General features: G+C 47.7%; 1 protein-coding gene across 4 annotated transcripts in view; it reads right to left on the bottom strand.

The window, feature by feature from the left end:
* CALB2 (calbindin 2) overlaps nt 1–15,491 on the bottom strand; it is a 32,370-nt gene that overhangs the window by 8,845 nt on the left and 8,034 nt on the right. For all 4 annotated transcript variants that reach the window (XM_011976759.1, XM_011976757.1, XM_011976756.1 and 1 more), the window contains exons 2-4: nt 9,948–10,024; nt 7,339–7,428; nt 4,465–4,545 (exon numbers count right to left, since the gene is read on the bottom strand). In XM_011976759.1, the coding sequence (XP_011832149.1) occupies nt 4,465–4,545; nt 7,339–7,428; nt 9,948–10,024 (248 nt within the window). The remainder of the gene's footprint in view (nt 1–4,464; nt 4,546–7,338; nt 7,429–9,947; nt 10,025–15,491) is intronic.

The following is a 15,491-nucleotide window of genomic DNA, read 5'->3' on the forward strand; positions in this document are numbered from 1 at the left end:
CCTTCCTTCCTTCCTTCCTTCCTTCCTTCCTTCCTTCCTTTCTTTCTTTCTTTCTTTTTCTTTCTCTTTCTTTCTTTTCTTTTCTTTTTCTTTCTTTTTTCTTTCTCCCCCTCTCCTCCTCCCCCTCTCCTCCTCCTCCTTCTCCTCCTCCTACTCCTTCTTCTTGTTCTTCCTCTTCCTTTTTGAGAGAGGGTCTCACTCTGTTACCCAGGCTATGGTGCAGTGGCATCCAGAGCTTACTGGAGCCTCTACCTCCCAAACTCAAGTGATCCTCCCAGCTTAACCTCCCAAGTGCCTGGGACTACAGGCGTGCACCACCACACCCAGCTAATTTTTTATGTTTTTGTAGAGATGGGGTCTCACTATGTTGCCCAGACTGATCTCCAGACTCCTGAGTTCAAGTGATCCTCCTACCTCAGCTTCCCATAGTGTTGAGATTACAGGCATGAGCCACCATGCCTGGCTCCTAGATTCTCTTTCAAATTTTGTTCCCCTAACTTTTCTTCCCTTCTCCCCCAGCTCCAAACAGCACACCTGAAGACCAGCAACACTTGATTTTCTGAGAGTCAGTAACCACTAATCCTTCTCCTACAGCTTATCCCCCGCCTCCCCCACTTCTCCACCGCATGTGCCCCTTTTATTGTCAGGAGTGTTAGAGTTTATGGACATTTAGAGTTTAGTTATATTTTACAGAAAAGGTATCTTTTTAAACATCAGCAAACAAGGTTATGTAATTTTTATGGTGACAGGGCTCAGAAATTTTGGTCCTGAATTTTTTTTTTTTTTTTTTTTTTTTTGTTACAAGACAGGAGAATATCCCAAGAAAAGGGTAGATTTGTACTACATGCAACTCAGGTTGATGGTATTTGATTACAAGAGTGTCTTTTCCCTGCAGAAAAATGCCTCAGACTCTTTGAAATACTCCTTCCCATGGCCAGAAAGTCTGCCCTTGAAAAGGTACTGAAAGATATGTGAGGATTTCCAAATATGACTTCACCAACAACCCTCAGGCACTTGGTGCATCAGAGTTTAGTTGGTCTAAGTTGAGTCTTTACTGAGAAGAGGAAGACGCCCCCTCCAAGTTGCCTAAAAGGGCAATAACCTGAAGGAGCCCCAGTCCCTGCACAGAGCAAAGCACCAGTGGCTGCTTTTCCAAGCCATCTTGCCAGCGGGTCCACTCCCGACCATGCACCCCCACAGGATGCCAGCTCTGGGCTCCCCCGCCTGCCTTCTCTCCCCATCCAGCACTTTGCTCATCATCATCAGTGTGTCCTTTCTCTTCTCATTCAAGGAAAAGAGTTCAAGAGACTTGGGCTTTGTGAAATCTCAAAGAAATCCTGAGGCATCCCTAAAATTAGAAGTTGTGCTGAGTGCTGGGATGGGAGCTACCTGAGAGCACAAGCCTTTCAGGGCTACCGAGGGACCATTTCAGGCTTCCGGCTGGTAAAAATGGATCAAATGGAACAGACCCCAGGAGGGGACAGTGGGACGGTACTGTGGGAGGGTGGGGTCCCAGAAACCTTGGCAGGCATGTCTCCTCTGCAGTTATGCTGGGGCTTAGAAGGACAGATGCATGTAAGAATATGAAATCCTGAGGCTGGGCGCGGTGGCTCACGCCTGTAATCCCAGCACTTTGGGAGACCGAGATTGGCAGATCACCTGAGGTCGGGAGTTTGAGACCAGCCTGACCAGCATGGAGAAACCCCGTCTCTACTAAAAATACAAAATTAGCCGGGTATGGTGGTGCATGCCTGTAATCCCAGCTACTCTGGAGGCTGAGGCAGGAGAATCACGTGAACCCAGGAGGTGGAAGTTGCGGTGAGCCGAGATTACACCATTGCACTCCAGCCTGTGCAACAAGAGCAAAACTCCGTCTCAAAAAAAGAAAAGAAAGAAAGAAAGAAAGAGGAAGGAAGGAAGGAAGGAAGGAAGGAAGGAAGGAAGGAAGGAAGGAAGGAAAGAAAGAAATCCTGTCAACTGCACAGAGACAAGCCACTAATGATTTTGAGAAAGAGAAAGAGAAAAGGGTCCGGGGAGATGCTTTTAGCTCCTCTGTGAGTGTCCCTGCCCCACTACAAGCTGCCCCATCCCTGTTTCCAGACCAGAGGTGGAATAGAGGCCAGTTTTTGGCTGTCTCTCTATCAGGAAAGGAGTCAGGCGTGATGCTCCCTTTTCTATAGTTGGAAAACTTGGTACAAAAGCAACACCCTGACAAGTTATAAGGATGCACAGAACTTTTTTTCTCCCAGGCAGGCTAGCGAAGGACTAAGAACAGAAGCCAGAATGTCAATTATCAGCTTGTGGAATCTTGCCATCTTGAAAAAAGTGGAGAAAAATCTTTTAAAGCACCATAAAATTAAATCCATCTCTGATGCTCAGGCAAGCTGTCACTTAAAAAATGACTCTTCCACCCTGAGAACTGGTTCTTTCTCACTGACTGTCTGCCCAGGAGGGGAGCTTGCTGCAAGCAAGTTTCTGGGCCAGCTTTCCAGTTGTTACAGGCAGTGGATCATGGAGAGGGGATTACCGGTGGCTGGAAATGGATTTAACCCCGATGAATAGCAAAGAGAGTCACGTTGAAGGCCAGTCATTATTTATCAGAGCAGGCAGTTCGTGAGGTGAGTATGGGTTGAATCTCACTCTGAGGGATGCACATACTGAAGGGTTAGAGTGCAAAGTACCAGAAAGAGAGCAAGAAATAATTGGCAGTTTGCTGGACATCAGGATTAGTAATATATTTGGTTGAACCACATAGAATGTCCACATTTTGTAAGCAAAAAAATCGTTAAATATCAGCAATTTCATATGGTTCCATTTATCAGGTGAATATTACTCAAGAGACATGAGTTTGAACATCATATTTTACATGAAGATCTTAAGGAAATTATATTGCCAAGAGGGGAATGCTAATTTTATTTATTTATTTATTTATTTATTTATTTATTTATTTATTTATGAGACAGAGTCTTTGTCACCCAGGCTAGAGTGCAGTGGCACGATCTCAGCTCACTGCAACCTCTGCCTGCCTGGTTCAAGTGATTCTCCTGTCTCAGCCTCCTGAGTAGCTGGGATTACAGGCGTGCACCACCATGCCCAGCTAATTTTTGTATTTGTTGTAAAGATGGGGTTTTTCCAAGTTGCCCAGGCTGGACACAAACTCCTGACCTCAAGTTATTCACCTGCCTTGGCCTCCTGAAGTACTGGGATGACAGGCATGGGGCACAGTGCCCAGCCAAGAATGCTAATTTTAAAAAGAAAAACCGAAACCTTATCATAGTCAAAGATGAAACATGAATGATACCAGAAACTGGAATCCTCACTGGATTTTTCTAGCTATAGAATCGTACATAAGTCCATCTTTCCCAAGCCTGCTTCTTGGAACTCTGACTTGGAGAGACACATTATTATTGAGTGGCATGAGATCCTGGAGCCAAACTGAGTGGCACAGTTTTCTTTATTGCTTGATTTCTCAGAGCCTGTAATATGCAAATGACCACAACAAATCCCCAAACGAGAGATGCATGTACACAGTATTTCTCAAGCGTACTTGACCCAAGCTTACTTCTCATCTTACTCCCTACATTTTAATGTGCACACGCATCATCTGGGAATCTTGTTAAAATGGAGCTTCTGATTCACTGAGTCAGGGAGTCTGTCTGCCTTTTATTTTTTTGTTTTTTCTTTGAGATAGGGTCTTGCTCTGTGGCCCAGCCTGGAGGGCAGTGGTGTGATCTTCAGCCTCGAACTCCTGCTCTTCCTGCCTTAGCCTTCCTGAGAAGCTGGGACTACAGGTGTGCACCACCATATCCCACTAAGTTTTTTATCTTTTTTTTTTTTTTTTAATCCTGTTCACTATGGTAGCTTTTTATTTTTGTAGAGACAAGGTCTCCCTATGTTGTCCAGGCTGGTCTTGAACCCCTGGCCTCAAAAGATCTTCCTGCCTTAGCCTCCTTGAGTAGGGATTACAGGCCTTTCTCCCTTTCTTTCTTTCTTTTTTTGAGATGGAGTCTCTCTCTGTCACCCAGGCTGACAGTGCAGTTGTGCAATCTCAGCTCACTGCAACCTCTGCCTCCCAAGTTCAAGTGATTCTCCTGCCTCAGCCTCCTGAATAGCTGGAATTACAGGTGCCTGCCACCACGCCAGGCTAACGTTTTTGTATTTTGGTAGAGATGGGGTTTTGCTATGTTGGCCAGGCTGGTCTCAAACTCCTGACCTCAGGTGATCCACCTGCCTCAGCCTCCCAAAGTGCTGGGATTACAGGCGTGAGCCACCATTCCTGGCCCCTTTCTCCTTTTCTAACAGGCACGCAGGTGATACTGATGCTGCTGGTCCACAGACCATATTTTGAGTAGCAGAGTTCTAAGGGGTTTAGCATCTCCCAGGGACCATTACCAGGCAGGAGGGTGGTACACAGGAGGAAGGCAGGTCCCAATGCTTAGAAAGAAGATGGTGCCTTGGCCTCACCTCCATAAACTCGGCACTGGAGCCCACGTGCTGCCTGAAGCACAGAAGGAAGTTCTCTTCAGTTGGCAGGATCTGCGCCAGCTGTGAAGATACAGAGAGTGACACTAACATTACGGAGGGACTTGCCAGCAAGCAGAGCAGACTTTCCCCTAAGAAGGATGGAAAGGGCCAGTGGCGAGGCAGTGTGGAAATTGCATTTTGCTTCCTTCTCTGAGAACGGGTGCTGGCAGTCCTTCAAAGGGAAAGAAGGATGTTCAGAGAGGTGCTTTGAGTCACCCCAACCTTAGGGGATGAGCAATTGGAGGGGGAAAAAGTGGTGCTACTTTAAAATGCAAGCACCCAGACTCAAACGAATACTTAATAGATGATTCCATGTATGTACAATTCTGAAAGATGAGAACTAATCTAAGTAGATGGGTGGTTGCCTGGGGTAAGAGGGCCTGCACCAGGCTAGAGGAACATTTTGGGGGTGGTAATAGAAAGGCTATATCTTCATTGGGGTGGCGATTTCATGGCCTAAAATCTAAACTCAAGGAATTTTACACTTCAAATTGATGCAGTTATTGTATGTAAATTGATACTACAACAATTTGATTTTTTAAAAATGCAGGTACCCTCTTGCAGTAAGCACTGCTGGCTGCCCACCCAACCGGCCTTGCCTGCTTCTTTGCTCCTGGAATGCTTGTGTCATAGGCCAATCCTGATGAGTCTACATTGCTGAAGTGTGAGCCCCCATTCTTGCCAGTGATTGGCTTACAAGTAGGCACGTGCCCCAGTTTTGACCAATGAAATGTCGGGGAAGGGCTGCTGTGGGTACTTCTGGGAACATTTTCTTGCACTTAAGAAGGGCCCTTTCTGCAGCTGGACAGTGGTTGCATATGGATGTATGTGGATGTAAGTAGTTGGATGTGGTTGTACGTGGGTGCATGTGGTTGTATGTGGGTACATGTGGGTGCATGTGGATATATGTGGTTGTATGTGGGTACATGTGGATGCATGTGGGTGTATGTGGTTGTATGTGGATGCATGTGGTTGAATGTGGATGTATGTGGGTGTATGTGGTTGCATGTGGATGTATGCAGGTGTATATGATTGTATGGATGTATGTGGGTGCATGTGGATGTATGTGGGTGTATATGGATGTGGTTGTATGTGGTTGTATGTGGATGCATGTGGTTGAATGTGGATGTATGTGGGTGTATGTGGATGTATGTGGGTGTATGTGGATGTGATGCCTATGGCTGTGCTACGGTGGCCATCTTGTTAACAACCTGAGGATGAAGGTATTTTGAGGGCATAGAACAGAACCAAGAGAACTGCAGGGAGCAGAGCAGGAGCCCTGGCTTCCACCTGGAACCAACCCCACCCCTGGCCTTTCTTTTAGAAGCCTCTCATGGTAAGCTATGGCCCTCAGGCCAAGTATGGCCCAGAAGTTGTTTGTAAAGTTTTATAAGACGTGGCCACACCCACTCATTGACATAACACCCGTGGCTGCTTTTGTGCTATAGTGGCAGAGCTGAAGAGCTGTGGCAGAGACTGGATGGCCCACAAACCCTAACACACTTACCTTAATCTGTATTTTTAGAGAAAAAGTCTGCCAACCCTTGGTTTAAGCCCTCTTATATCAGCATGGGCATCTACAGTGGCCACTCTTGGTGCCTCTCCCTGCTCCTCTGTAACTAGGCTGGTGGCCACCCCTCAGCTGCTATGAAGTCAGACTGCTAACAGCTCACCCCTGCCCCTACGCGAGAACTGCCCTCAGTCAGACCAGAGCTGCCCTGCTGGGGAAGTTCCACAGGTCTCCTCCTTGCCCAAAGAGGGGCAGCCTGCATGCAAATGACTGATTGACACAGGGGTACAACAGATCAGCCCCCTTGCCTCAAGGTGGGACCCACTCTGTGGCACAGTCCACACTCTGGAGTCCCTGTAAGCCTAGCCAAGGCAAGGCTCCAGGTGAGATCACATCCTTGCACAGCACCATCCCCTGCCCTTTGCTGCTGCCCTTCTCTAGAGAGTTCTGCCTCAGTAAGCCACTTCCACTCAAATCTCTGTCTCAGGCACCCAACCTAAGGTAGCATCCCAACAGTATACGCTGGGTGGAGCTCTGCCCTAATGCCTATACCACCATCATCATTATTTATTTATGTATTTATTTATATGGTTTGTAAAGACGGGGTCTTGTTATACTGCCCAGGCTGGTCTCAAACTCCTGGCCTCAAGGGTCCTCCACCTCGGTCTCCCAAAGTGCTGGGATTATAGACATGGCCCACAGAGTCCAGCCAGCACTCTTGAGCCCTTGACCGTGGTCACTGATTATCAGAGGTGTTTAACATGCACCTGTATATGAGTATGTGTGAATGTATGTGTGTATGTGTATATATGTGTGCATGTATGAATGTATATATGTATATATGGATACGTGTAAATTGTTATATGCAAATAATATGTTTATATATGTAAATTACTGATGTGAATTATAAATGTATAGATTATATGTGTATGAATTATGTATGTAACTTTTAAAAATTATCCTTTGGATATCTTTAGGTGGGGCATGGAGTCTCTCGTTCACCTATCTTCAGCCTCCCTAGTGTCTTCAGCTAGGCTTGCCACTTGGTTACAATACCTGTTGGCCCCTGTGGGCATTTAAGGTCTTCACCCCTGTCTTTGGTCATTGTTTGTCACTTCCTCCTTCCTTGGGTGACACACAAGAAAAGCCCCTGCTATTCTCTTTGGTCAGCCCAAGTGCTGGGGGTGCCGGAGCTTTGAGGCCCCCACCTCACTCCAATTCTCAGCAGGATGCTCATGCCTGGCAGAGGCACAGGGGCCCAGGCCCCCTCCCACACAGCTCTTAACCAGCGAGGCAGAGCTCACCTCTGCCATCTCGATTTTCCCATCCGAGTTTTTATCATACTTCTGCATGAACTCCTTCATCTTTTCTCCAAAGTTGTCACTTTTTGACATCTGTGGAAAGACAAAGGGGGCTGATTTTTGCTGCTGTAGCTCATGTGAACCATGATCTCAGAGCAGCAGGCTTGGAAATCATTTCCATCCTGGATAAGTGGGTGCAGCTCCAGGTTCTGCTGATGCTCTGATTGATCCCAGCTGTGTTGTTTTCCTTTCCAGGTCCCCTCCAAATCAAGTCATCTCTTCTTCAAGGCTCAGTCATACAAATGTCAAAGGACACGTGGCCATGCTCCCTACCACGTAATCAAACATGCCCTGCTGCCTTTGAGATGAGGTAAGCTACAACTCTATAGGAAGGGTTTGGACTTGTTCCCATCACTCAGATGTGAGAACTAAGGCCTCAACACTTTACTGAAGCAGCTTGTAATCAAACTGAACTTCATCCAGTGCCCCATAATAGGTTAGCACTTCATTATAGCAAGGTGGATTGCTCATTTTCTTCTTTAAAGACTAACTGGCAATTCCACACTATTTTCACTCCTGATTTTCATGTCAGGAGGAACATGAGGAGGAGGTCATCCTGTAGCCGAAGGGTAATTTAAATAGTCCACCCAATTATTCTGACTACTAGAAAGCAAAGAACTTAAAACATTCCTTCAGGCCCACAGCTGCCTATCTTAAATATAGACTTGAAGCTCTCGAACCTTCCCCTGATTTGAGATAGTGCTGATTAATTATTTGCATTAAGGAGCTCTTCCTTCTCCCTAATCGATGATGAGCCCACCTGGCATGGCTGATGCTCCTGCGTCACTCAGCTGATGACGTCCACATGAATTGTGTGCTCCCCAGGATTGGGCCAAGGGAAATCCTATCACTTATGAGAGTCTCCTGAATCCCTCTGATTGCTTTTTACTTTTGGAATTAGTATCAATTTGTCAATATTTATTTGTTTATCAATATTTATTTATATTTACAAAAGTACATAGTCTGATCCCAGGCACTTGTCACAAATGTGGCCATCTTTTTTAAGTTTACAGTAGCTCCTGTGAAGTTAGTAGCCCTTCCATTTGACACACTAATGGAGGTCAAGATGACTTCTCTAGAGGGCACCCAGGGAGTATAGCCAGAATTTGAACTCATGGCTTTTGCTTCCAAGGCCCATATTCTTTCTACCATATAACAGCTGCTCTGAGAACCAGTCCTGGATGACATCAGTTGGGATTATTGACAGACTTGAAAATCACCCCGATGACATCTGAGGAAGGGAATGACTAAGAGAAGGATTTTAGATGCAAAGCACTTCATAAAAACACATTTCTCCAACTAGCCCATGATCCCAGAGTCAGTTCTGAAGCCCATGCTTTCCGTGATCCAGGCTTCATTATCCTAGGAGTTGACGGGAGAACTGTTGATAAACAAACCCATGAATTGCCTCCAACGCTTTAAGCCCGTCACTTTGACCTCCTTCTCATTGGGGCATTCTGCCGAGCTTTGAACCAGGAGCTCACTGGCAGATTTGTGACTCATCTCCCAAACTGCTCCCTGAAGAGCTGCAAATAAACAGTGGATTGGCCAACAGACACGCAGCAGGGGATAGTAGAGATACCTCCAGAGGACCCGAGGGAGTTGATGGGAGGGTGTGGGGCTGACTCCATGTACTCCAGAACCAGACACGGGAATCACAGCAGACTAATTCCAATCACCTGAGCTTTGCAATATTTCACATACCTCCCCCAAAAGCCTTTAGCAAACTCAGTCGTGCCATGTTGGCACCAGGGAAAGGAACATTCCTGTCACTAAGGGGCTGAGATGTGATCTGGAGTCACTTTGGGCAGGCTTAGAAGGTTGTGACACTACCACGAATGAGGCCAGCCAGTGCCGTGTGGTTCAGATACTGGCTGAGAGCAATCCTTAATTTTCCTCTAGTTCCTTGCTGGGGATTCTAGCCTATGTTGCTGTGGAACAGTGGTTCTCTTCTGAGGACGATTCTGTCCCCAATCTCCCACCAAGGGGACATGTGGCAATGTTTGGAGACATTTTTGATTGTCACAGCTTGAAGGAGGATGATAGTGGCATCTCATGGGTAGATCCAGGGATGCTACTAAACTCCTACAATGCACAGGGCAGCTGCCACAACAAATTATTCAGCCTCAAATGCCAACAGTGCCAAGGTTGAGAAACTCCGGCCTAGAATCAGGGCACTTGAAACCTCCTAGGCATCCAATCTGGAATCGTGACCCCTAAGCACCTTGGAGCAGCTATGGACTCTGTCCCTAGGGAAAAAAATACTGCATATATATTAATATATGCATACACAGACATAAAGCTTTGCAGCTTTGCAGGAGGGTTCATCAACCCCTGGTGTCCATTCATGAATAGCCCCCAATTCCAGACACCCAAGGATATTGAGATAGGGTACTCTTAGGTGATAGCTTATTTTTTTATCCTTACAAATAAAATGCTGTGTCAAGACCAGCGATATGAGGCCTGTTTATGGCATACATAACTGGGACAGAGCGTGCTCAAAGGCATAGGTCAGGAAAATCCCAAACAATGGGAGACAGGGCTGGGCTTACCATGCCAGAGCCTTTTCTTGCCTTCTCCAGCTCTTGGAAAAAGTTTTCTAGCTCTTTACCTTCAATATACCCATTTCCTGGAAAGAGAGAGAGAAAAAATCAATCTCAGCGCTAAATAGTAAGGGGAGCATGGGGTGGGCATGCCAGGGGCTTCGTGGAGAATGTCTTCTCCCAGCTGGCCCACAGGCAGGTGTCTAGGCCAGTGGAGCTAGGGGTGCGGGTCCAGCCCCCAGGATATTTGCACCTAGAGATCCAAGACGAACAACATACATTTAGCAGCTAGAAAATACTGGGAGGAACTAGCACAGGGTCCGAGAGGACAGAGGAGAGCAGAAGCTGGCAGCTTCTGTATCTGTCCCTAAAGTCTGAGCAAGCACTAGGTGGCGGAGGTGTGACAGGTCGTCAGCAAGTGGTGGGCTCTGGTCAGAACCAGAACGGGGTCCCTGGGGTTCAGAAGGTGTAGTGGGTTGGAGGGCTCCCCCAGAATGGGACCTTATTTGGAAATAGGGTCATTGCAGATGTCATTAGTTAAGATGAGTCATACTAGATTGGGATGGGCCCTAAATCCAGTGGTTGGTGTCCTTATAGGAAGGCCTTGTGGAGACACAGAGACCCCGGAAGACCACGTGAAGATGGAGGCAGAGGCCAGTGTGATGTGGGTTCAAGCCAAGGAACGCTGTGGGCTGCCAGCAACTACTAGAAGCCAGGAGGGAGGCAGGGAGCAGATTTGCCCTCAGAGTTCTAGCAGAGCCTGTCGACGCCTTGATTTCACACTTCTAGCCTCTGGAAATGCGAGAGAATAAATTTCTGTTGTGTTAAGTCACCCAGTTTGTGGTGCCTTGCTATGACAGTCCTAGCAAACAAAAACAGAAGGGCCCAGAAAAAAGAGAACCACAGGGCATCTGTCCTATGGGATATCACCTCCCACCCCCCACCCCACCTGACACTTGGTCACAGGGATCAAGGATAGGAGAGGCATCCCACATGGTAATGAAGAGAGGAGGCTCTGAGGTCTGTGGATGCAGATTTAAAGCCTAGTTCTGCTGTACTTAACAACAGTGTGACTTTGAGACTGTTACTGAACTCATCTCATCTGCAAAGTGGGTTATTAGAATTAAACAGGATTTTGTATGGAAAGCCCGTCCTCTAGTCATTATGAGTGCAGCATAAATGTTGTTACTGAGTTCCATTACTAGAACCCGTGTCTAACGTGGGAATGAATCTGTGGGAAGAGTGCAGTGATCAGAACCAGGTCTGGAGGTCACAGCCTGACTTGTGAGATCACATAAGTAGTGGGAGGTCCTTTAGATTCTCACGCCTTCAGCCTGGGTGGTCTAGAGACCAGGACTGAGCTGAATGCATAGTCAAGGTCACTGGTCAGTGCTGTGATTGGGAAGGAGGCATTTGTGGGTGGGAAATCAGGCAGGGCTCAGGCAATGCCTCCTAGACGTTGCTGCGGCAAATAATCTCCTGGGGATTTTTTCCTTTTTTTTTTTGAGACAGGGTCTTGCTGTGTTGCCAGGCTACAGTTCAGTTCTATTCATAAGTGTGATCATAGCACACCACAGCCCCAAACTCCTGGGCTCCAGTGATCCTGCCTCAGCCTCCCAAGTAGCTGGGACTACAGGTACCTGGCACCCAGGGATCTTTAAAAAATATGGATATCTGGCCCCCACCTCTAGACTTTCTGATGCAGTTTGTTTGGGGTGTGAACTAAGCACCATGATTTCTTTTTTTTTTACACTCCCAGGTGATTTCCTGTGTAGCAAAGTTTGAAAACCACTGACCTAAAGTCAAGTTCCAAATTTGATCTAAAGCCATTGAGGAAGATTCCCATAGAGCAGATTCAACTCGAATGGGAAGGGAGGTGGTAGCTTTCACCAAGGGCAAATGGAATTACAAACGCAACACAGAAAATAAAGGAGCATTTACCCTGGCCACTGTGAGGGGTTGCGAGGGGAGGCTTTTCCCAGCCTCTCCTCCTAGGGTCCCCTGAGAATTTAAATTCTGAATAAACTTAGAGGCACTCTCGACTGAAGAATATGCCACAATAAATATTGTATGGCAAGAATCACATGAGGTAAATTATGTATTTTTGTCTGCAGGGAAAAGACGTGATTGTAATGGGCTTGCAGAGTGAGACTTGAGTTCCCTTTTATCCTAGAATGGGGTGGTTATCTTCCTTCTAGGATGTTTGTAAAGCTTCTTAGGAGAACTGGAATTTCAGAAGAGCGTGGTTCCTGTGAGGCCGGCTAAAGTAGGGGAGTGAGGGAGAGGGAGATGGGCTTTCTAGGCAAAAAGACATTCATCTAGTTGATGATACTCTGAGTTGGAAGAATGAGGAATTTTTCTCTTCTTGGTTACTCCCTGCAGCGATCTGGCTATTCTCCTATCGCTGAGGTGCAATTTCTTCTCGACTGAGAAGGCAAAGTCACATTCTTCTCCTCGGAGGCTTTGTAGAGTCAGACGGGGAGGTGGAAAGCTGAGCTCAGCCCTGGGTGCATCTGCAGCTTCCAGAAGCCCGAGGCTAGGGCAGGAGGTGGGGGCTCAGAGCTGGCACCATGAATGCGTGGCACGGTTCAGTGAAGCAGAGACCACAGGAGCCACGGCTGGGCAGACACAGGAGCGAGTATGTGTCTGTTTCATAAGTGTGTCAGGAGGTGGCTAAAAGGAACTGGGTTGGGGAAGCCCACAGAGCAGCATGGTATGTTTCCAAGAGCTGCCTCTACTTAGCTCTGAACAGGGTCCCTCATTCCTCTGTGGAGCCCTGTTTTGCACCAGGTCCTCGATGTTCTGCCGTTTCTTCTCTGGCCCCCTCACCTACCATTTAGGGGGTCGGCAGAGTGACTGGCCTTTCTTGCTGAGGCACCAACACCTGGTTCTTCTCCTCCCTCTGTCGTACCCAGATCAGAGGACACCACCTCTGTGAACCTCAATTTCTTCTCCTATGAAACGGGGACAACGATAGCACCCTCCTCATGCGGCTGCCGTGAAGATGAAAGAGGATAATAATACACTTGCCGCGCTGGCCTGCACCAAGCGTCAAACGTGCGGGCGGACATTGCCATTATGGCCGCTGTTTGTGCCTCCCGCTCATGCTGCAAACACCTTGACCCTGGGCTGCTTTCTTTAGGTTGGAAAGATTTAGGGGTGCAGAGGGAGGCTAGAGCAGGCAAGGCTAGCACCGAGCCCCGCTCCACTGAACGCTCTGAACCCAAAGAAAAAAAGTACAGATCTCTAGGGGCCACCTTTTCCTTGGAGTTTTTCTGGGACCTAGAAAGAGTAAGTATTTATTTTTACTCCATCTTTTTTTCTAGAAAGGTTTGAAGGAGGTTTAACAACCTCAAGAAACTCAGACAATCAGCCAGTGCCTCACCCAGCAGGAAAGTTCTGAAGGTCAATGGAATGTCTGTAACTTTTCAAAGCGATTTTGCTCTCTTGCTTTGCTCCAGCAGATAATCTGAGCCCTCACTATGGGTAAGGTGTGCGTGGGTTGCTGTGGGGGAAATGAACCCACACACAGTGTTTCCAGACACGCGGGCATGGCAGAGTAGAATCCTTTTCTACAGACAGAAGACACTGAGGCACACGACAGAGAAGGTAAGCAACTTGCTCAGGACCACACAGCCAGGGAGGACCAGAACGGAAGTGTCCTCATTCCTGATCCTGGCTTAATTTACTGATTCATTCATTTGAGGAATTTTTTTGTTTTGTTTTTTTAGACAGGGTCTGCTCTGTCACTCAGGTTGGAGTGAAGTGGCTGGATCATGGCTCACTGCAGCCTGAATGTCCTGTGTTCAAGCCATGCTCCCACCTCAGCCTCCCAGGTAGCTGGGACAACAGGCACATGCCTGACTAATTTTGTTTGTTTGTTTGTTTTTGGTAGAGACAGGGTTTTGCCATGTTGCCCAGGCTGGTCTTTAACTACTGAGCTCAAGTGATCCACCTGTCTTGGCCTCCCAAAGTGCTGGGATTACAGGCGTGAGCCACCGTGCCTGGCCCATTGGAGGAAGCTTTGTTGAGCATCTGCACTGTGTAGACACTGGAGGGGCAAAGGCTAGCTAGGTCCTGCCATGGTGGGGCTTATGCTCTAATGGGGTGTGGGTGGGGCAGGGGACAGACAATAAGCAAGGATATGAATTTAAACATGGTGTTTCCAGTGTCAAGAGCAATGAAGGAATGATGGTGTCACAGAGTAGATATCGACTTCCAGGGCTTCTTGGAAAGGACGAGCAGGGAAGACCTCCCAAGAAACCTCAGCCTCCGGGAAGGGGGTAGAGAAAGGAAGGAGGAAAACTGGAGGCAGGGAAAGAGGTCCAGTAGCTAGTAGCTAGAAGGGCAGCCCTGTGGAGAGAAGCCACTTCCCTGAATTCAGCTTGAGCAGCACAGGCAGCAGGAGGTTTCCGGGGCAGGAGGAACCCCCCTCCCCATACTAGGAATTCCACCACCTCCCTCTGGGCACCTCAACGAAAGGACAGAAATGTGGTTCAATGCTATGAGCCTTGATGTTTTTGAACTGAGCCACAGTTCCACCTTGTGCCTGGTGCTCAGGGAGCTATCACCAAGGTTTAGATGTGGGCCCATTCCCCATGAGCACCAGGGGTCAGCCTGGGAGAGGGAGGCAGACAGGCAGCTGACGGCAGACAGTGAGGAGCAGAGGAGAGACTGGCAGGCGGCGCTGCAGGGCCCAGAAGGGACACTCCACACCCAGCCCTCCACTGTGGATGGAAAATGGCCTTCGCTGCTCTGGCTTCCCTCAAAGCAACTCCCCATCCATCGCCAGGAGGCCCTTATCACTGGAGGCTCGGGTAGAGGAGAGGCTGGTGGACAGCCTTCTAGGAGGACGTCGGCACTGGATGAATGGTCTGCTGTTTCTATGACCCTCTTGCAGTGGGTGGGGTGACTGGTCACCAAGCAAGGCTCATGCGGATGGGCAGCAATAAAGATGTGGTTACCGTGGCAACCGTCACTTCTACCCTGTTGTCAAACCACGTCCTGTGAACACGAGGGAGCAGAACTGAGGTTCGACCAAGGGACCCTGCTTCCTTCCTTACTCTACTCTTGCTACCATTCTTCATCACCACCGTGCCTTGGTTTCCCCCAATTTAAAGTGAGACAATACTTCTTTACCTTTCATCTGGCCACAGACACTTGGGAAGCCATGCCTGGAGGAGGCTTCACCCCTCAGTGAAAAGAGACCTCAGGGAGGCCTTGTTCTCCATGAGCCTTGTACGTTCAGATTTTCTGGGAGTTGAACAGGTAAGAGGTACCTGAGTAAGTGGTATAATATTAATAATTCTACCACCTGCTCTATGACTGTCCATGTGATGTTGGGCAAGTCAATCTCTCCGAGCCTCAGTTTCTTTATCTCTAAAATGGACGTAACTATTTATGCCCTCTCTACTTTACAGAGTTATGGTGAGAGCTGTACAAGGTAATGTTGTGGAAGCACTCTGGAAAATGTAAAATCTCACATAAATGGAAGGAACAAATATTGCCTTCCATTTATACTCTCTCCTCTTAAGTTCCTCTAAATCAGTTTAT

The sequence above is a fragment of the Mandrillus leucophaeus genome, unplaced genomic scaffold (assembly GCF_000951045.1).
Source record: "Mandrillus leucophaeus isolate KB7577 unplaced genomic scaffold, Mleu.le_1.0 Scaffold17, whole genome shotgun sequence".
NCBI classification, from domain to species: Eukaryota; Metazoa; Chordata; class Mammalia; order Primates; family Cercopithecidae; genus Mandrillus; species Mandrillus leucophaeus.